The sequence below is a fragment of the Suricata suricatta genome, chromosome 6, assembly GCF_006229205.1.
Source record: "Suricata suricatta isolate VVHF042 chromosome 6, meerkat_22Aug2017_6uvM2_HiC, whole genome shotgun sequence".
NCBI lineage: Eukaryota > Metazoa > Chordata > Mammalia > Carnivora > Herpestidae > Suricata > Suricata suricatta.
Genome location: NC_043705.1, coordinates 86,911,830 through 86,932,489, shown reverse-complemented (window position 1 = coordinate 86,932,489; position 20,660 = coordinate 86,911,830). Strand labels below are relative to the sequence as shown.

At 43.8% G+C, this 20,660-nt stretch overlaps 1 protein-coding gene across 1 annotated transcript in view; it reads left to right on the top strand.

The window, feature by feature from the left end:
- The first annotated feature begins 280 nt into the window (after nucleotides 1-280).
- Nucleotides 281-20,660, top strand: part of NSG2 (neuronal vesicle trafficking associated 2) — a 56,929-nt gene continuing 36,549 nt past the window's right edge. The window contains exons 1-3 of the mRNA XM_029942833.1: nucleotides 281-444; nucleotides 1,358-1,508; nucleotides 18,596-18,679. Of these exons, the coding sequence (XP_029798693.1) occupies nucleotides 1,380-1,508; nucleotides 18,596-18,679 (213 nt within the window). The 5' untranslated portion in view covers nucleotides 281-444; nucleotides 1,358-1,379. The remainder of the gene's footprint in view (nucleotides 445-1,357; nucleotides 1,509-18,595; nucleotides 18,680-20,660) is intronic.

Sequence of the window (20,660 nt, the reverse complement as noted above, 5' to 3'; positions counted from 1 at the left end):
GCTCTGAAAGATTTTAAAAGGTGGCCCCTCCTCCTAATGAATATGTCTCCTTCCGTTTTGCTAAAGATTCAAGGATTGCTTGTTATATGGTTATTATTATTACTGTTATCATTGTGGCCAGAATCCCTCCCACTTCTTGAAAGCATTTTGTCCCATGCCCTGGTTGTGGCCATGCATGAGAAACAGCAGGTGGTGCCAGATGACAGATGGTGTGGGAGCCCGTTCCCCGGTGGGAGGGGGCGCGAGCGAGGGAGCAGGCAGGCAGCTGCCAGGAGCTCTTCCCCTCTCGCTCGCGCCTCGCTCTCAGAAACTCCCAATCCAGACACAGGCAAGGCGCTGTCCTTTCAGCACCACGAGCTCGGGCTGAGGAGGGAGGACTCCTGGCCGTCCTCCTCCTCTTCAAATTGGCTTGAATCTGCTCTGACCCCCCAAGAGTGCATCACAGTAAGTAGACATTTGTTTTTGCTATAACCACTGCTCAATATCCTCCGACCCTTTACCATCCCTTTCACCTCCACAACAACCCTATTTTGTCTAATAATGTTCCATCAGCAGGATTGACAAGAGAAATTCAGTTGTCTGGGCTTCTAGGATTGGGGTAGGAGCACCGTTTGACTTCCAAAGCAGCTTGAGAGAAATATATGCGATTTGTTTATTTAGTTGGCAATCTTGCAATATGGGGGTTGCTAACTTTCCATGGAAGCAAAAAAAAAAAAAAAAAAAGCCCATGGCCCTTCGCTATTGAGGAAATGGAGGCATTCCATGGCTGAATAGGAGGATCAGGTTCAAGCCAGTGCTTTTTCGTTTTAGGAAATTGTACCTTCTGTACAACCTACATATCATGTGAAAGGGTACAGTACACATAGAGACATTGAATGTATTTATTGTGTTTTAGAGAGATTGCTGAAGCAAAGCCAATATAATAAAATAGCAAGGTGATAAGGTGTGGTGGTAAGGTGAAATTTATTGTACTGCAGGGTGACCCAGAATAATAGGATTTGATTTTGCAGTACGAAGAAGCTTTTCACTGAGATTATATGACTGTATTAGCTCTAGTGTCTTGGAATTTTTTTTTAAAGCTTGCATACTGTTTGTGTAAGTCTGGGATTTTCCTTGCATTTCCTGAATTTTAAGGCTGTTGGAACCCCATGGGCGGGTGGCATATTTTGATGATTAAGGAAGTTTTACTGGATAATGAGAATCACGTCAGGAAATCTAGCAGAAGATAGATAGATGACTGATCTCTACACTGAAAGCCGAGTGGAGCTGTTGAGGAGAGCGCTATTTTCTCTGTCATCAGCCCTCTCTTTCCCTGCCTCACCTCCCCCTGTAACTAGAACCCCACTGCTTGCCTTAGGTCTGGGAAGAAAGGTGTAAGGATGGTGAAGCTGAACAGTAACCCCAGTGAGAAGGGAACCAAGCCGCCTTCGGTTGAGGATGGCTTCCAGACCGTCCCTCTCATCACTCCCTTGGAGGTTAACCACTTACAGCTGCCTGCTCCGGAAAAGGTAAAGCAGATGCTCTTCTCCCCATCAGTCCCTCATGCTTCCCCCATCTCAGGAAATAAAGCAGCAAAAAATTCCACCTCTCCAAACCTTTTCATTCCCTCAGCCAAATATGTCCCCTTTATTGTAAAATGTAGTTATTCCTTTCAGAGACATGATATTTCTTGTGTTATTTCAGGTTGATGGTAAGTGTTTACTCATTTTTTTTTGTTTACATATACTCTCATGGGCAAGAAAAATCAATCTTTCTTTTTTAAAGTTTTATCATAGCAAATGAGTGCTAATAAGCTTGTAGATGGTGAGAGAGAAATTTGTCTTGATCATTTGCGGGAGGTGTTTCAAAAATTCAGTAGTATAGATTTGAGGACAGAGAATTGGATGCAGTCCAACAGGCATTTAGTTTGCACCTGCTAAGGCCCTATCCCTGTGCTACAAGTTGGTTATGAAAAGACAAATGACAAAACTGCTATCTAGTAAAATACTTAACATAATGCATCAGGGTAAATGCTATATACCTGAGAATTTCACAGGTTGGGAGAGTACAGGGGTGGAAACAATTAAATTTTGTTGGGGAGGAGGGAGGCTGGAAGGACAGATTAGGTAAACTGCAGAGGAGAACATGTGAATTTGGATTGTAAAGGTGAGTAACAACCTTCCAGAGAGACTACAGGAGGAAAAGACATTTAAGACATAGGCACAGCATGGAGAGTTTTGAGAAATAGCATGACTAGAGTAGAGCATCTTTGGGGGAGGCGTGTCTGGCAATGAGTGACTGGCTGATGGCACATCTCCTGACATGGGAGTAGTCCATGAAGAATGGAGGTGGGGCATTTGTACAAAGGTGGGCACTGAGACAAAAGTTATTCCATGGACAGAGGTGGGAGACACATGATTGTTTAAGATCCAGTCGAGAGAACTTGGGGTTTTACAGTGTGAGCTTTTGCACACTGTAAGAGATAGATTTGGAGGTAAATGATGGAGGTCCCTGGCTGAAGAGCAAACAATGGATCATTCCATCTGTTTGATTTTCTCATTGGCATCTCCAGGAGGGCATTGTGTGTCTTAACCAATTGGCTCTAGCCAATGAACAGAAGAGGAACCAAAGCTAGATAAAGGGCCTGGCTGATTGGCTGGGGGTTGAGTCATCTGTTTTGAAAGTACAGAGGTTGTCAATACGAGAATGTACATGGCAATGGCAGAAATAAGGAATCCTTGAGCCATCAAGACAGACTGATAAGGCTTTTAAAAATAAAATGTGAACAGGCATTTAACACTAAAGCAATGTGAAAGAACGGTATTAATTAGGTATCTGCTACATGTATAGCAGAGGCTCGAAGTTTTTGACTGCATTTTAGAATCACCTGGGGGAGGCTTTGAAAATCCTGATATCTGGGCTACACCCCAGAACCATTATATCAGAAGCTCTGGGGGCGAGACCCAGGAATCAGTATTAATTAAATCTCCCCAGTGACTCCTGAAGTTGAGAACCATTGTGTTAGTTTCGCATCTCCCCATGGGAGTCAGGGATTATGCACACAAATTTATAGGTGAAAAGGTGAAGGATCAGAGAAATTTGGTTAGTAATCCAAGCTTTCAGAAAGAGTAAGTGGCAATGCTGGAATCTGAACCTAGATATAATGGAAATTGGAGAGGGAAAGGGAGATATTTTCTCAAGGTTTTGTGAGGCTTCAGGAAGAATCTTTACCCTTCTTCCCACAGCTACAGCCTGGGGCACCTGCATGTCCCTTAAAGGTATGCAAGGAAAAGGGATTGTGGTGGGGTTCCCCCTCCCCCAATCCCTCTAAACACCTGCAAGTTCCAGAGGTAGCATGGCCTTTGTCTCCCTTTACTCTCCCACCATTCCATTCTCTTGTCTTTGAGGGCTTTCTTCTCTGGTTTAGAGAGGGAAAGTACAATAACCATTGAGCTTCCAATCCTGACGTACCAAAAAGCTGTCCCAAAGCCTGAAGGACAAATACCCGGGGGACCTGAATGCATGGGAAGGGAAAGCAATGTATCCTGAAAGATGCAAATCCCTACAGGGACACTTCCTCGCAGGGGCTCATCACAGACTTTCTGATGTTCATGACAAAGTTTTCCTACTAGGCACCTCAATTTCCTCCTTTGTGAAGTGGGGAGGATCACTCCTACCTCACAATGGTCAGAATACAGTTATATATGGCTTCATATGTTAAGTACCTGACACAAAAGTAACTATAAAAGAAGATGAAGCATCATTTTCAAGTGTTTCCTAAATACTAGATTCTGTTCTAAGCCATATGTAAACACACACACACACACACACACACACACACACACACACACACATACACACTTTTCTTTCACCCTTTCAACAGTTAATAAGACCCAATAAAGGAATTGTTACTTTAGTCCAATTTTTGAAGATGACAAAACTCAAGCATAGAGTGATAATGTAACTTCCCAAAGCATGTAGTTAAGGAAGCATCCAGAGAATCCAGAACCCAAGCAGTGTTGTTCCAGAAACTTCCACTTCAGCAGAAACAAGGAGCCAGCTGGCCTGGGAGTCCACAGACTTGGGCTCTAGTCTGAGATCAATTGACAGTCCACAACGTGACTCACGTGATTTGTTTCTCCTCTGTCAGGCCTCTGTCTCCTCTTCTCTGAGCGGGAAATTGTATTAGCGGTTTTCCATGCTAGCATTTTGGTTTTATAGTATTTACATGAGTAAACACATTTCCCTCCAATGTGACAACAAACGTGTTAGAAGTGAACTGCACTCAGGAAACTCAGTGGGTCCTCCAATGCTTAGCAGGGAGCAGAAACTCTGAAGCCACCTCTCTAGGAGGGTTCCCAGCCCTGCCTCATGTCTTACTTTTTACCTTGACTGATGTCTTGAAGCAAGTTTCTTAAATGCCCTCAGCCTCTTCATTGTAAAGTGGGGATGATAGTATTGGGACTCAAGTCACAGGACTACAGGGAAGGTGAAGTGAGTCCTGATGCCGTCTTCAGCTCTTTGGTTAGGTTCCAGTCAGATGGTGAGTGTTTAAAAATGGTCATGTCAGAAAGAAGTATATTTAACCCCAACGTTAAATCATGTTTTGTTTTGTTTTTTGAAAATTTAAAATACAGAGTGTGCTTGGTGTGTGATACTGACAATCATCTTTAGTTTTGCTCATTAACTGTGCTTTAGTATGAAGACTGTGAGTTTCAGGGGGAAAACCTTTGGAGACTAAATGGAGAAATGAGCATATTTTAAGCCCTTGCTTTGGGTTGGAAATGGGCCTCACAAGGCATTCATATCTGTTATTTCAGTTAATCTTCCCAGTGGCTCTGTTGAGGGGTGGATAGTGCACCCATTTCATTGATGGGGAAACTGAGGCTCAGATCAATAAAGTGACTTGCCCAAGCCTCACAGACAGAGTGGGAGAGCTGAGGTTGGAATCTCAGGGTACCTGAAACCCCAAATTTTCCCTCTGCACTGTGCTGCCGTCAATAACAAGAAGCCTCTCACCCCTAAGAATGCTTCCTCAAACTCTCATCTGTGACCTTGCCCCTCCTTGGGCTCCCTGGACTAGCAGGTGGGCCTGGGCATGATCCTCCAGAGAGAACATCCCAGCCTCCAGTGCTCCCTCCCTGCACAGTGCTAGAGGGATTGGTGCCTGCCTCAGGAGAGGAGATGGCCAGCATCCCACCTCCACTCTGCACCTGAGGGAGCCTCCCTGGAGATGGGACTGGGTCCTTCTCCCATGGAAACCCTCTCCAGTCAGCTCCACGGTCTACAATCCTCAAATCTTGGCCTTGGCAAATCCTTATCTCTCCCATTGGCTTCCATTCCCATCACCCCTACTTTGTATCCTGAACACCAGCAGGTCAGACCTACCTAGAGCAGTGGAGGGTTATTTTCCCCTCAGTGGGACAATTGGCAATGTCTGGAGACAATTTTTGGCTGTGAAAAGTGTAGGGGGGCACAATTGGCATCTAGTGGGAAGAGGCCAAGACTGCTGCTAAGTGTCCTGCAGTACATGAGATGCACCCCCCAAATGTCAACAGTGCCAAGGTTGAGAAACACTGCCCTTGAATTTTCCACGCTCTCCAGGGTGGTTCATGCTTCCTCCTCCGTGCACAGGCCATTCCTTCTGCCCAGAATGCCCTTCTCATCCCTTTACCTAAAAAGGCAGGACTCATCTTTTTAAACCCAGCTCAGATGGTAGCTCTTCTGGGCACCTCACCTAGCCATCCATAATTATAGCTACTGTTGTACTTATTAATGTGGGATGTATTCTTTCACTCAGTCACTCAGTCACTCACTCATTCAGCACATCTTGTTGGGCGCCTTCAATGTGCCAGGCACTGTGCTAGGCTATGCATATGCAGCCATGAAAAGTCAGGCATGACCACTGCTTTCATGGAGTTTCCAGTCCAATGTGGGAGAGAGACATTAAGCAAGCCAGATGTACATATGTACAGAGATGCAGGCTTCAAGAAGGGCTCTTAAGCAAAGAATATGGGGCTGTGATATGAGAAAGGATAAGGTGCAAGGGACCTAATTGGGATGGAGGCTGGTCAGGGGAGGTCCCCCTTGGGTAGGTCTCTGCCTGAAACCTGGAGGGTGGGTAGTAAGGGGAGTAGGAGCAGAGGGTCATGCATGTGGATAGGCACTGAGGCAGTTTGAAGAATAGGCAGGAGGCCAGATTGGCTGGGCATTCTGAATGAGGGGGAGAGATTTGGGAGATGAGGTGAGGTGAGTACAAGTTCATGGAGGCCTCAGTGAATTTTTGAAGGGGTTTAAAGTAGGATAATAACAGGATCATATTTCTATTTAAGGAAGATTCCTCTGGCTGCTGTGGACCACTCTAAGGATGAGGAACCCATGCTCGGTCTCCTGGTCTCCTCTTCCTTATTCCTTGTAATGTATCCCCCTCACAAAACCAGAGTAGTTTTCTCAAGACAGAGGTGACTGGGTTTCCTGCACCATGCCTATCATGAGTAGTGGAAGAAGAGAAAAGAGTGGAAGGCAGGAGCTCAGCTAGAAGGCCACTGCCATGTTCATGAAAGAGGTGGTGGTGACACTTCCTAGGGCAGCGGCAGTGGGAATGGGGAGATGGTGGATTTAGGTTGACTTGGCCCTGAGGATATTTGCCCAGAAGGGCCTGAGGGCCCTGGCTCTGTCTTATCATGCATCCTGGCATGCAATGGGCAGAGGGAAATGCTGACTGAGTGAGGTTCCCTGTCCCTTGCATAGCCTAAAGCTGGGCTTAGTTTCTCTACTTGACAGATGTGGGAATAGACTTGAATCTAAGCAGTCAAGTGGCTTCTCCAGCCCATGAACACAAGGTTTCTAGAGGCTGGAATGTCCAACTGCAGATACCAAGTTCTGAGACATGCCTTTAGGACCCTGCTGCCTTTGGTGTATCTAAGGGACCAGAGTAACCTGAATGTCCCCATAGCCCATCTTTGAGGTTGCAAACATTATGGCCATTTTATAGTGCAGAAACAGACTCAGAGAGGTGAAATGCTGTGCTAGGATACCCAAAGGAATAATGCACCAAGATCTGCACACAGGTGTGCCGGGATACGCCAATGAATGGGCAGCAGGTCTGTAGAAAGCAAGCCACAAATGGACACAACCCCACCTTGGCAAAGCCCCAGATGAATCATGTACTTGGCAAGCTAGTGGCCAGGCTGTGGGCAAACGTTCCTTTCCTTTCTACTGATTACTAAGTCTTTATATGTCCTGGATGAGGCTGGCTCACCTGTCTGTGGGAGGAAAGGAATGCATACTTTTAGAGATCCGGTACTGATGTTTGGTACACTTCATGTTTTGCTTGGTAAACCAGAGGTTCTTTGTAGCCCTAGAGCTCTGGGTTTGGATCTCAGCTAAGCTATTTACTTACTATGTGGCGGTAGGCAAGTTGCTTAGCATCTCTGGGCTGTGTTTGTGTGTGTGTGTGTGTGTGTGTGTGTGTGTGTGTCCAACTGTAAAGTGAGCATAATACCTACCTAACAGGGTTATTGTGGGGGAAAAGCATGAAAACTGTCTAATGATACACAGATAGTGCTTTATTGGGATAGCTTTCCACCTTTCACTGAAAATCCTGAATATGTCCTGAAGTTCACATTTTTGGAGGCTGACTATAAAAAGTAAAAGATGCTGAGAAGGATGGGGTTTTCCAGGTGAAGGTACAGGGGGCCTGACAGGGTGGACCTCGACAAATGTGACCAAAGAAGATACCTCTCCTGTCACTGAGTCCTATGTGCTTTCCTGGCTTCTCTTGGGGCTTTACCAGCATGTTCTTTTTCTCTCTGAAAAACAGGATCAGAGAGCCATCAGTCTTTCCTTAGGGAGCAGCAGAAGTGCATGTCTCTGCAGATTTGAGGTTCACAGACCCCTCCTTATTCTGTTCTTCAGACACTCTCAAGAAACAGATTATAAATCACCCTGAACAGGGACAAAGGCTCTGGCCAGGCAACTCCATCAAATAGATATAAAATGACCACTAAGCATTTTTAAAATTACACTTTAAAAATAGAATTTTAGGGGCACCTGGGTGCTCAGCTCAGGTCATGATCTCACAGTGTGTGAGTTCGAGGCCCATGTCAGGCTCTGTGCTGACAGCTAGCTCAGAGCCTGGAGCCTGCTTCGGATTCTGTGTCTCCCTCTCTCTCTGCCCCTCCCCTTCTCACTCACTCTCTCCCTCTCTCAAAAATAAATAAACATTAAAAAACTTAAAAAGTATAATTTTAAATAAAATATAACTTTTTACCTATTAGATTGGCAAAAAAGAAAAAAAAATCCCCAAATGACAACACTGGGTAATGCCGAGTGCTGTCAGCACCGGGGCAGGGCAGAGCTTCTCGGTACAGTCTTGTTGGTTATGTAATTTGGTGCAGTGTTTTGCAGAGGGTGTTTTGACATTGTTTATAAAGTAGAAACTATATAGACCATTTGATTGCTTCTTCCTGGAAGGAAGTGACCTTAGGGGTGCATTTCTTCAAGTATGCCAAGGTTTATGTTATAAGGAAGACCTGTGACACTGGAATGTTCCAAGTGATTGGGCTCGTGGGGTGAATATGAGTGTATGGCTGTGGAATACTGAGTGGCTGTTATGAGAACGAAGCATTCTTGCTTGTGTGATGTGGAAGGACGGACAGACATCGCTCAGTTGGAACAGCTTTAAGGAGCATGGTAGGAAGTCATCCTGTTTGTGGAAACACACCTGTGGGTATGTTTTGTCCTTACATTCATTCACAAAACAAGTTTGAAGAGACTCCTAAGATACATTTGATGTTGAGGGAGGAGGAATAGGGGTTGGAAGGTGGCCTGTTTGAAGACTTTCATTCTGTATTTTTCATACTCTTTTTTTTTTTTTACCATGAACATGTATCAAATTTTCTACTAAAAACTCACTCCCATTTTGACAGATGGTGAGACGGCCTTGGAGCATGGAAGTGACTTGCTTACACTAACACAGGGAATGATCTGGTGTCCCTGCATGCAGAGGAAGGAATTATAGCCGTGTGCTTTGAATCTGAATCCTAACTATCACCTACTTTCTGTGTGACCCTGGGCAAGTTTCTTAACCACCCTGTACCTCTGTTTCCTCACTGTGAAAAATGAGGACAATAATCTTTTCCCGTGAGAACTGTTTTAAGGGTGAAAGGAGGAAGTATGAGTCAGAGTAAATGCTAATGCAAAGCTAGTGTTATTGTTGTTGTTGCTATTATTACCTTCTCGTTAGTTCAGCCCCAGAATCAGGATCACTGTTTGTGGAGAGCACAGGGCTGGCCCCAGACCACAGCACAGGGCTGGCTCCAGACCACAAGCAGTGCTGAGGGTGAAGGGGGCTGAGCCTCTGGACCTCAGAGGACAGGCCCAGAGGCAGATCCGCAGACCTCTGCTATAAAGATTCCAGCCTAGGCAGCTAGTTTATGCTCACAGCAGTCCCCGTAGAGGACTGTGTGGAGGGCCCTCAGCTAACCACATGCTACACACTGCCATGGAGTTGGACACGCATAAGCATATTATTGGACTAGCCGGTGCCTTTCAGGCCAAAGAGGCCCACCTTCCGTTCTGCCTCTGAGCAGGGAAAAGACACCTGATCCTGTGGAAAGAGTCCTAGACTGGGCATGAACAGGCATACTAGAGGCCTGCTTCTGACCCAATTTTTCTATGTCAGAAGGGGCAGAGAATCCTTTCCCATCTCTGGGCTCCCATCTCCCCATCTGTGAGTTGATGGGGTTGGACTCTGACAACTAACATTTTACTCAGTGTTCTCAGCCTTGCCAAGCTTTGAGGGCCCAGAGAAAGAGACTCCAACCCCAAAAGATGGAGTGTGGCTTAAGAGGTGAGCAGAGGAGCTGGGGAAATATTCCCAGCTAAGTACTCAGGCCCCATCTGATCAAGTTCACCTTGTCTCTTTAGAGATAGGATTCATTCATTCAACAGTATTTATGGAGCTCCTGATGCGTATCAGGTGCCACAAAATCAGAGTTTGAAGGTAATGATTCCTGAGTGGTGACATTCCCAGTGGGCAGTACTTGGATCTGAGCCAAAAGCTAACATTCAAGATCTGGCTCTGCTCTTTAGTGGCCCTGTGAGGTTGTGAGGTCTCTTCTACTTTCCAGGACTCAGGTGCCTTATCTGTAGAATGGGGACAATCACCACTTCAGATGGATTGAGAGGGTTTCTTGAGAAGTAAGATGTAATGGTAGAGGGTACCCATTTTAAGACAATGATAGGAAAGAGTACGGTAATCTTGAGTTTGAACCTCCAGCCTAACCACTTACCAGTCATTTGATCATAGGCAAGCGGCTAAAGTCTCAGAGGCTAAATTTTCTCATCTGATATATGGGAATACTAATGATTTTAAAGGAGATACATGAAGATTGGAGAGAATGTTGTAAGGGGAGTTATGAGAATTAACCAGCCACAGACCATGAGGGCTGCTAGCACAGTGCCTGGCACACAGTAGGTGCTCAGCACATTCAGTGTCCTGCTCTGAACTCCTCTCTTAGCCACAGGGATGAGCTGCAGGGTATAGCTTAGATCTATTTTCAGCCTGTGCAAGTCCAGCTCATAAAAATACAGTCTTGCTTCTTGTCAGCACTTCTGCACTTTTATTTATTGTTCTTGCCAATCCTGGGGCCTCTCCATGTGGGAACCTCTTCATTATTGATAATCCCGGGAAGCAGTATTTTAAATTTTTATGATCTGTACTTTGCACCATCTGAACCGCCATGTATTATCTGGCCTTGCCAGTGAAGGGGGAATAGATCCAGACGAGGGGTCCTTTCAGGATGAATAATTTATCCCATTTTCACAATGCCAATTATGTTAAATTATGTTCTTCATATCAGTCACTGACAGGACAATGGGGACTGATGTAGAAATATGAAAAGAAAACAAACTTACATCTGTGCCCAAATCCACAGTGGTATTTGAAAATCTGGAGGTTCATTTTTTTTTCAAATATTTGTAAGACCCCACTTTAAATAATAAAAAGAGTAGAAAGGATTTGTCCTCTTCTCTTTCGATGTCCCTCCCTCCCCATTTCAGTTATTAATAAGGAGCTCAGGGCTCCGTTTCTTTTCCCCCATTTTTTTTTTCAACTGCAGAGAATAGAGCCTTTCTTTGCAAATTTATTTTCTCTTCTCTCTTTCTTTGCTTATGTAAGCTGATTCCTCCAAGGTACAATTAATGATTGGGTAACATTTCTTATGCTTTCCCCTTCATAGTACTAAAAAAAAGTGACTGTTGCCATATCTTCTTTTATAGAAAGGAAGTGTTTCTGGCTCCCCTCCATGGGAACAGAACATCAAATTTCACACGCCCAATAGCTGGTTGATTCCAGTAACTCTATAGGGTTGTATTTCTCCTGTTCTCTACATTTTTTCAGTGAATTTCACTGTGGCCAGAGGCTCCCACTCTTTGGTTTATAATTCTTCCTTGGCTTTTCACTGCTTTCAACTTAATCTTAAAGATACTTGGTGGCATTCAGAGCTCTGTTTTCCCCTCACTTCACCTGTCCTATGCTCTGGCCACTCAAAACCACTCATTGTGACTTGACTCCTCCATGTACCAGCCTCCTGAGTGTTTTCTGAATGTATGCTGGTGTATTCTCTTTCCTTGATCTAGAAAACTCTTTGCCCTACATTTGGGGAGGCAAGAATGGAAACAAGAAGCTGGCCAGAGAAACCATTCATGGAGAGATGATGATGCTGGACTAGGGTGGTGGCAATGTCACTGGACGAATGGGTTGATTCAATAGAAATATTTGAGAAGCAGGAGCTGGTGCTGAAATGGATTTGGGGAGTGAAGGTACAGGAGGAGTCATGGGAGAATTCCTGTGTTTGATTTGATGCAAGCACTGGCATGGGTAATACTGCTGTTTTGGGGGGATGACTTGGGGAAGAAATGTCGAGGGGCAGGTGGATCCAGGAAAACAAAAGCTTTGCTGTGGATGTGGTACTTTTAGGCATGTTGGTCCAAGGGCAAATGTCCGGTAGAGTAATCTGAGTGCTAGATGAAGTCTGAATTAAGTCATATGGATAAGGATAGACTTGGAAATAATAGGAGTGTAAACTCTCAGAGGGGACTTGTGGGAAGGAAGCATGGCCATGACCTCACCCTGAGAAATTCTAACACTGAGAGGACAAGAAAAGGGGAGGATCTTGAAGAGGAAACTGAGGACAGCTGGTCAGTGGATGGGAAGAAAACCGAGTGATACTGCCATGATTCCAAGAGAGAAAGGCATTACAAGGGGGAAGGAACAAACAAAAGACTACTACTGTGAGGTCAAAGAAGAGGCCAGAGGACTGTCTACTTGTTCTGGGTAAATGGGCAAAGATCTGCTTTTGATGTAGAGATGGAGTTTTAATGAGCTAACACTTCTTTTAGGGGCAAAGGTGAAATATTATGTAGCAACCTGGGTTGCTTTTGGAGAAAATGTAGCTTAGTTAAAGAGAGGAGATGACCAAGTACCAGCTTGGGTCAGTACCATTGTGACCCTTGGCCTGTGTTTGAACTCAGTAGTTTGAGAATGGGGTTCTGAAACCAAAAGAACTGTTTACATTAGAAAGTCACTCGGAGCAGGGGCACCTGGGTGGCTCAGTCAGTTAAGCATCCAACGTCTGCTCAGGTCATGATCTTGTGGTTCCTGAGTTTGAGCCTGGCGTTGGGCATGTGCTGACAGCTCAGCCTGGGGCCTGCTTCAGATTCTGTGTCTCCCTCTCTCTCTGCCTCACCCCCACTTGCACTCTGTCCCTTTCTCTCAAAAATAAATGAACATTAAAAAAAATAAAAATAAATAGAAAGTCACTTAGGGCATAAGCACCCTGTCATAGGGATTCAGGGCAAAGAAGGACATGGTTTTGAAGGAGTTCTATGACCCCAACTCTGTCTAAACTCAGCACCTCCCATTACTGTAAATGGTAAATGAGATACTTTAAAAAGAAATATTATATATAATTATAAACATTACATATTATTTACGTGTGTATTATAAATACATATAAATTATATAAATAAATAATATATAAAATGTTCTATATCTAGCTCGAACTTGATATAAATGAAATCATATATATATGATTTCTTTTGTTCAATGTAATGTCTATAAGTTTCACCCGTGTGTGTGGCATTCCATTTTATTATGAATCAACCACTATTTATGCTTTTTCCTTTTAATGGACATTTGGATTCTTCTCAGTTTGGAGATATCATGAAAAAAGTGGCCATGAACATTTTTATTGTATCTTTAGTGGACCCATCATATTTTGAGGTGATTTTTTTTTTGCTAGTGCCAAAAGAAAAAAAGAAAAAAGAAAACTATTGATTTTGTGATGCTCATCTGGCCATCTTGCTAATGTCTAATAGCTTTTCAGTTCATTTTTCTTGGAACACATTTTTATCAGACAGAGCTTTTTACTTCAAGTAACAGAAAAGATAACCCAAATTGGATTAAGGCCCAAGGAGTATATATTTGTCTCCAGAACTGCAGAGTCCAAAGTAGACTTCAGATAAGGTATGGTCCAGCTGAGCAGATGTCATCAGGGCCCATCTCCATTTCTCTAGGTTCCTCTGGGCTCTGCCCTTCTTCACCTGCTGCCTTTGTCCTCATCTTGGGTTCTCCTCAACATGACAACAATCTACAGAAGATGCAGAACTCAAGTCCTCAACGCACCAACCAGAGGAAGAGCATGCTTTTTGATGAACACACCCATAAAGAGCAAGGAGGCTTCTTTCCCAAGTCCCTAGTCAATCCTGCCTCCTATGCTATTGGCCCACATTGGGTAACATGCCCATTTCTGAGCCAATCAAAGTTTATGATCAATAGGATGGTATGCCCTGATTGGCTTAACCTAATCAGGGACCATTCCTATCATTAAGGGAGGAATTGGCCTGACCACACCACATGGCTGCCACACACTGGGGCAGGGGTAGTTCCTGAAAGGGATATCTGGAAACTTTTGATCCAAATGGATGCCAGGGAAGCAACCACAGAATGTTTATTATGATAATTAGGGTGATATTGCCTATAATGACTATTGATTATCTTATTCCAACAGTAATATTTTTAAAGTTCTGACACCCATCTCAAGGTATCAGAAGACATCTTTCTCAAGATGTCAACTATGCGTAGGGTCTTTTAAATTAATGTGGAATGATGAAAATGGTTTTGGGCTTTCTGAGCTTTGGAAAAGATGCTTATAGAAATAAAGGGGCAGAGGAAAGGACGAAGAAGCAAATGCTTCTTAACATTTGATGTGTGATGTGTAGATGCCTGGGTTCTGATGGCTAAGGTTCTAGCAGTAAAGGGATCAACCCAAGAGATGGTTGATGGTTGAGATGGACTTGGCCATGTGGGAAGGTGTACCAGTTTTCTAGTGTCATATAACAAATTCTCAAAAATGAAATGGCTTAAAACAATATAAATTTATTATCCAACAGTTTTTGTATATCAGAAGTCCAGGTACAGGTCAGCTGGGCTCTCTACTTGAGGTCCCATTGGTCTGAAGTCAAGGTGTTTGCCATGCTGCCCTCTCATCTGGCATTCAGGGTCCTCTTCCAAGCCCACTGAGGTTGTTGGCAGAATTCAGTGCTTGTGCACAGTCCTACTTGTGCTTCTAGGACTGAAGTCTCTATCCTCTTGATGACCTCGTTGTCAACCAGAGTCACTTTCAGCATCTAGAATCTGCCTTCAGGTGCCAGCTGCATGAAATTTCTGTAACATGTCAGCTTACTTCTTCAAGGCCAGCAGGAAACTCTCTCTCCAGTCTGCTCTGATGGAGTTTTATAATAGCATAATATCATTGAGGGAGTGACTGTGCTGTCATAGGCCATCATCCTACCCATACTCTTGAGGGAGGAGATTATACTGCACATTTACACTGGGGCGGAAGTGGGGGTGGGGATCTGGGGGGGGGGGGCATGTGAGAATGCTACTTACCAGAAAAGGCAAAGGTAATTATTGCTCCAAGGCTTATAGTTCATGTGACACAATGACCGGGAAATTCACTATGCCTAGAAATAGATACTGAGATGCATTATCACACACACACACACACACACACACACACACACACACACACACCAAATATATACATACATACAATACGGAGAATAGAGAAAAGACATTAGAATTCCCTGAATAGTTCTAAACATATGGATTCAGAGCAGATGTCTACATTTTCTATACCACTTTATAATTGATCTAGTGATATCCAAAATATTTTGAATCGTTAACATTTGTAGAATAGCCTCTAAGTCCACAGAGCACCTGCAGGTACCCAGAACGCTGAGTTAGGTGATAAGAGAAGCATGAAGTGGTTGCTTTCTTACTTACCTTAGTTCCCAACTTTCCCGTGCCCATCGAAGTCCGCATGACAACAAACAGCAAACCGTGTATCCCATATGGCATTTCACACTTTTCTTTCTTTGGCCACATGGTTCACTTTGCAGAAAGTGTCTTTTCTTGACTTGCTCACCCAGTAAACTTCTATTCATTTATCACCCCCTTCCTTCTTCTTTCCAGACAAGATCAGGAGCATGCTTGAACAGCATTGCTCTTCAGAAGTCCTTGTGTTGCTCTTGATGGACTGGGTAGGGAGGACCTGCAGGCCGAGAGGTACAGGCCAGGCTCGTTCCCACATCCGCCTCGAACATCTGTGGAAGAAAATTTGTCAGTGCTCAGAGGCAGTGTTCAAATAAACATTTGGTATTGAATGAATGGTCTGAGTACTTATCTTCTATTAACTCATTTAAACCTTGTAACAACCCAATGAGGTATTTACAGTTATGGCCCCATTTTATAGACGAGAAAACAAAGACACAAAAGGCTTAGCAGAGCTACTCTTCAAACCCAGCACATACCCTTACACCTCCCTACAATACTGACAGTACCAGTATCTGCTCCACGGGATGGACTTAAGTGAGATACAGACATCAAGTGTTCAGTGCCTGCTATATAGTAAATTTGAAAAGAAGGAGACCTACTTTAATTACCTGCAGCAAAGAGGTATCTGCTTTCTTATTCTTTGGAATAGGAGGCAGAAAGAAAATAACAAGTGCCGGAGTCTGGCTCCAGCAGGTCCAGTGCCCCCTGAGAGGATGGATGGTATCAGCAAAAGAGAGAGTAAGAGAGCCTCGGCTTTCTTTCTGATCACCAGGCAGGCATCTCTGCCCTTCTGGCAGCATCTCTTTATTTATAGATAAAGTGTTAACATGACATCAAAAGAGTGGAATTTTTACTACAAATAATTCTTAGTGATAAGATATTTTAAAAAGTGTACAGAAACAGGTTTTACAGAGGCACTTTTGCAGAATTACTCCAATTACAGTGAGGTAGTTAATTTTTACAAATAGGATAACAAGATATCCTCAGTGAAAAGCAGATAACATACACATCTGTTTAAACCAGTAGTAAATCTTACAACTAAGAAGATAGCAGGATAGCAAACACATTTGTTTATATCAATAACACTAAGATTCAGGCATAGGCTAGGCTAGGAGTCATTCTGTCTGGCTCACAAAAGGAAGAATGTATTTGCACTGGTTTGTAAGTTGCTTGTGTCAACCTTGTTATTTGATGTTGAAGGTGTAAGCACCATAGGGCCCGTAGATGTGCTGGCCTTTGTATATGAGTTTAAGTTTTAACTGTTTTTACTCATCCTCATAACAGATATCAGTGTAAGGGAAGGTATTTGTGGCCCCAATTAGCAAAGGTATGTGCAGTAACTTATGCCCGGCTCTTGTTTGTTTCTTATCTCTAAGTTAGGCTCTTTTTCTCTGGGCCAGAGTTAACAGTAACTCTTGTGTTTTTTAACCCTCTTTATTATCTATGTCTTAGGTTTGGGAAGCTCATTAAAAGAGCCTTTCAACAAACATCTGCAGTGCTTTGTCTAAATTCTTCTCTATAGAGGTGGGAGTATGTTCTCCCCATGAGCTATCTATGTGGGAAATATCAGTCTGATTTGGAACATTTTGAGGCCTAATTAATAACAGCAGTCCATTCCCAATATGAGCCAATAGTAGAAGGAGATACCAGTTTCATTTCATGGTGTCTGCCATTTCCTTGCTGTTACTGTGTCATCCAGCAAGGCCTATGTGGCTCCCAGCAAAAAAGTAACAGAATAAGCCACTCTACTTCCCTCAAAATACCCACCCTTATTTGGCTGCCCCACTTTCCTGTCTGAAGGAGCCAGGGCTTTCTTCTGTTGTTTGGAGAGCGATGAGATTCATGAACAGAACTGACATCTGCAAATGGGTTCTAGATAATGGGGAGGAAGAGAGGTGCTGGATGGGTTGGGCCCCGAGCTTCCTTAACCAACATATTTAAGTGCCACATGGGAGATGATCAGTAAAGTAGTCCTTTCTCCATCTCTTCCTTTTTGAGCTACACTTAGTCAATGCATGCGTCACAGACTTAAAGAACATTCTTCTTTGGAGAATTTTTTTGCTCAGGTCAGTACAATTGACTACTGTCTCCAGGAAACCGTGGTGGGAGTTTTCAGTGAAGATTCAGTTAATCTGAGCTCACACTAGAAAAAAGTGACCATGGTTAGAAGACAGCTTCCTTTTAGCTGTGTGACCTTGGTCAAGTAATGTAGCGTCTCTGAGCTTCAGTTTCCTTGTTGGAAGAATGGAAATAGTAGCAGTATGTAGATAAAGACCTATGGAGTGCTTGATCTAGTTCTGGCACATAATGAACAATTCCAAAAATATTACCCATTGTCATCTCACTTAACCCTCAAAACAGCCTTGTTAAGTAGGGATTACAGTTATGATTATCGCCCATGTTTTACAGGGAAGGCCCTGAGTCTCAGACAGCTTCTCTGTTCCTCCTGATGCTAAGGCACTCAGCCGTGGTTATTGATTATCTGTCAGCTTCTTTTTCCTTCTGCATTGCCTACACAGTGGGATGGAGTTCCGTAAATGTCATGGCAGGTTGACAGCGTATCTTGATAAGATATGAACCACCTCTGCAAAATAGTCAGACTTCAGAAAAATAAGATGATATAAGAGACTCAAAGACTTTTATGTGTTTCTGTGTGCAAGTCCTTAAATCAAATTAGAATGAAGTATATGTATAATGGTTGAGCTCCAGGATGGTCATCATAACTTGCTTACATCACCCAAATGGTGGAAACAACCTAAATGTTCAACAACAGAGACCTGGCAGAATAATTGTAGAGTGCGCGTACAGTGAAATACTATGCTCCATCAAAAGGCAACATATAATAGTGTGTTTGTCTACATTAAAAAATGTTAGTATTTGTTGTATGATAGAAGTCGTTATGATTCATGAAGCATGAATCTGTCAACTGAAAAGGAAATATATGTTTGCATAAATAGCACCCATACACACCATAGAGGCATATGCACACATGGATGCATCTGGAAAGGTATGACCAAAATTGCCACCTGTGATTGTCTCTGTTGGAATGGGGAAGTATGGCTAATTTGAATTTTCTACTCTCTTGTGTGTTTTGGAGGGAAGTTCTTTATTTTCTGCCCTGTGCAAAGTATAAAAATTCTAGTTACTGAGAAAAAGAAAAGCAGAGAAGTGTTTCAAGTCTCCATGCGTGCTAACACTGGTTGAACATTTCAGGTGATTGTGAAGACAAGAACGGAATATCAGCCTGAACAGAAGAACAAAGGGAAGTTCCGGGTGCCGAAAATCGCTGAATTTACGGTTAGTTTCTTGATGGTGTAACACAAATTGTGAAGGTAAGGCTGGCTTCAGCCAGCTCAACACTCTTCATGCCCGGGGCAGCAGGTGCTACTCAGGAGTGGGAAATGACGTAGGCTTTTTCTAGAGGATTCCTTGAGGCCACACTGTCCCAGGGCACAGAGTCTAATCAAATAACAAAAGCTCTGCCTCTTGAGGACTCCTTGCACTCTGTTCTGCACTAGACTGCTCAGGTAATTTGATAATTGATAAATGTGTCTCCTTTCTTCTTTGTCCCCCATCCCTGTCGCTCTACCTTTCCATCACAATTTCCAGGAAAAATGATGGAAATGTATTTTTTAAAACCCTCAAATTTAAGTCAGTGGATGGTTGCAACAAAATACAAAAAAGACAAAAGGAAAGAAAAGCTGATTCTTTAGAGGAAAAAACCAAATGGATGACTCTCTGTTTCTTGGTCCTCCTCACCAAGAGGACTGACAAGTATATATCACTGTGATAAGTTGCAAGAAGGAGCCCCGAAGCATGCTCTGCAAGGAAGAAAGGAGAAACCTCAGGGAAGTAACCTGGAGAAGTCACTTAGGTAGCTGGGAAGAGCACAGCTTATGCAAAGGCCCTGAGGCTAGTCCCAACTCTGATTAGGAATAAGGGCAGTGAGGCTAGACTCTCGGAAGGGGTTAGGGAGCAGGCAGATAGGAGACAGGAGAAGTGGGCAGAAGACAGACAATTCTAGGCTTTGTAGATTATATGGGGGAATTTGGGTTTTATGCTGGAAGCATAAAGGAAGCCTCTGAAGGACTTCAAGAAAGTAAGAGACATGATTTAATTGAGTTTTAAATAAAGTACGCTGGCTTTTATGTGGCTGATGGACTGTAGTGGGCAAGAGGGAGTGTGAGAGACTCTTAGGCTATTGCAATAGTCCAAGTAGAAGGAGACGGTGGCTTGAACGAGGGTAGCAAGCAGATAGACGTGGGAAGACCTAAAAGATATTTAGGAAGCAAAATCCGCCATGATTTTACTGGAACCAGTGATTCTGATGATGGATATTGGAGCGGTCTAACAGGGTAGGAGCCCTCTCTCCCACCTTATCCCAGCCACGTGGCCGCTCTCAGTCCACAAACCTCATTTAGCAAATGGAGGTAATACTAGGGTTGCTGGGAAGGTGAAGTACAAAAGACATGCAGAGCCCTTGGATCTGTTCGGGTAAGTACACAGCAAAGGGGAGCTGTTTAGTGTTAGCTGTGGCCTGGGGCTCTGAGAGTGAAAACAGCTCTCCGTTGGTTTTCTGGGACTGGAGTGTGTATAGGGTAAACACGCCGATCTGCTTCGGCCACTCCCTATCTCCCTGCTAAATCTGTGTCAGCGCAGCTGGGTGTGTGAGCCCCGGAGGGAATGTGGTCCCTCTGTCTGCATCCCTCCGGGGTTTGAGATGTCCCTGGATGCTGACCGCCTCCCACACCTTTGGGGGAGGGGTCTCTTTGGGCTGTAGCTTCCCTGTCTGGCTCGCAGTGTGGGTCCAGTGAATATGGGCGTGGCCTGAACTGCAGACCTTAGAAGAATGAGCACGGAGCTTCAAGGGGAGGGCAGAGCCATACCCCTGCGTAATGTGTATACGCATGCGCTGGGCCAGCAAGTGAGCTGCTCTGTGCTCCTGGCACCGCAGACCATCAGAAATATGCCCAGATTCACGTATGGCAATGTTCACTGCAGTCTTACTTATAGAATCAAAATATCTGAAATAATGCTACATTGTCACCAACTTCCTAGTGATTCTGGGAAAAAGCCCCGTGTGCCTATGATGGGCTATTTGAGCAGTTTCTCAAGGTTTCCTTTTTCTCAGAGAGTTGTTAATTTACTCGGAATGACCTCTGAGATATTTTCATCTTCCTTTTACTTCCCTGTGCTTTCCAAATTTGATGCGAGTATGCATGATTTTGACAATAAGAAAAAAGTAGAATTATTATTATTATTATTATTATTATTATTA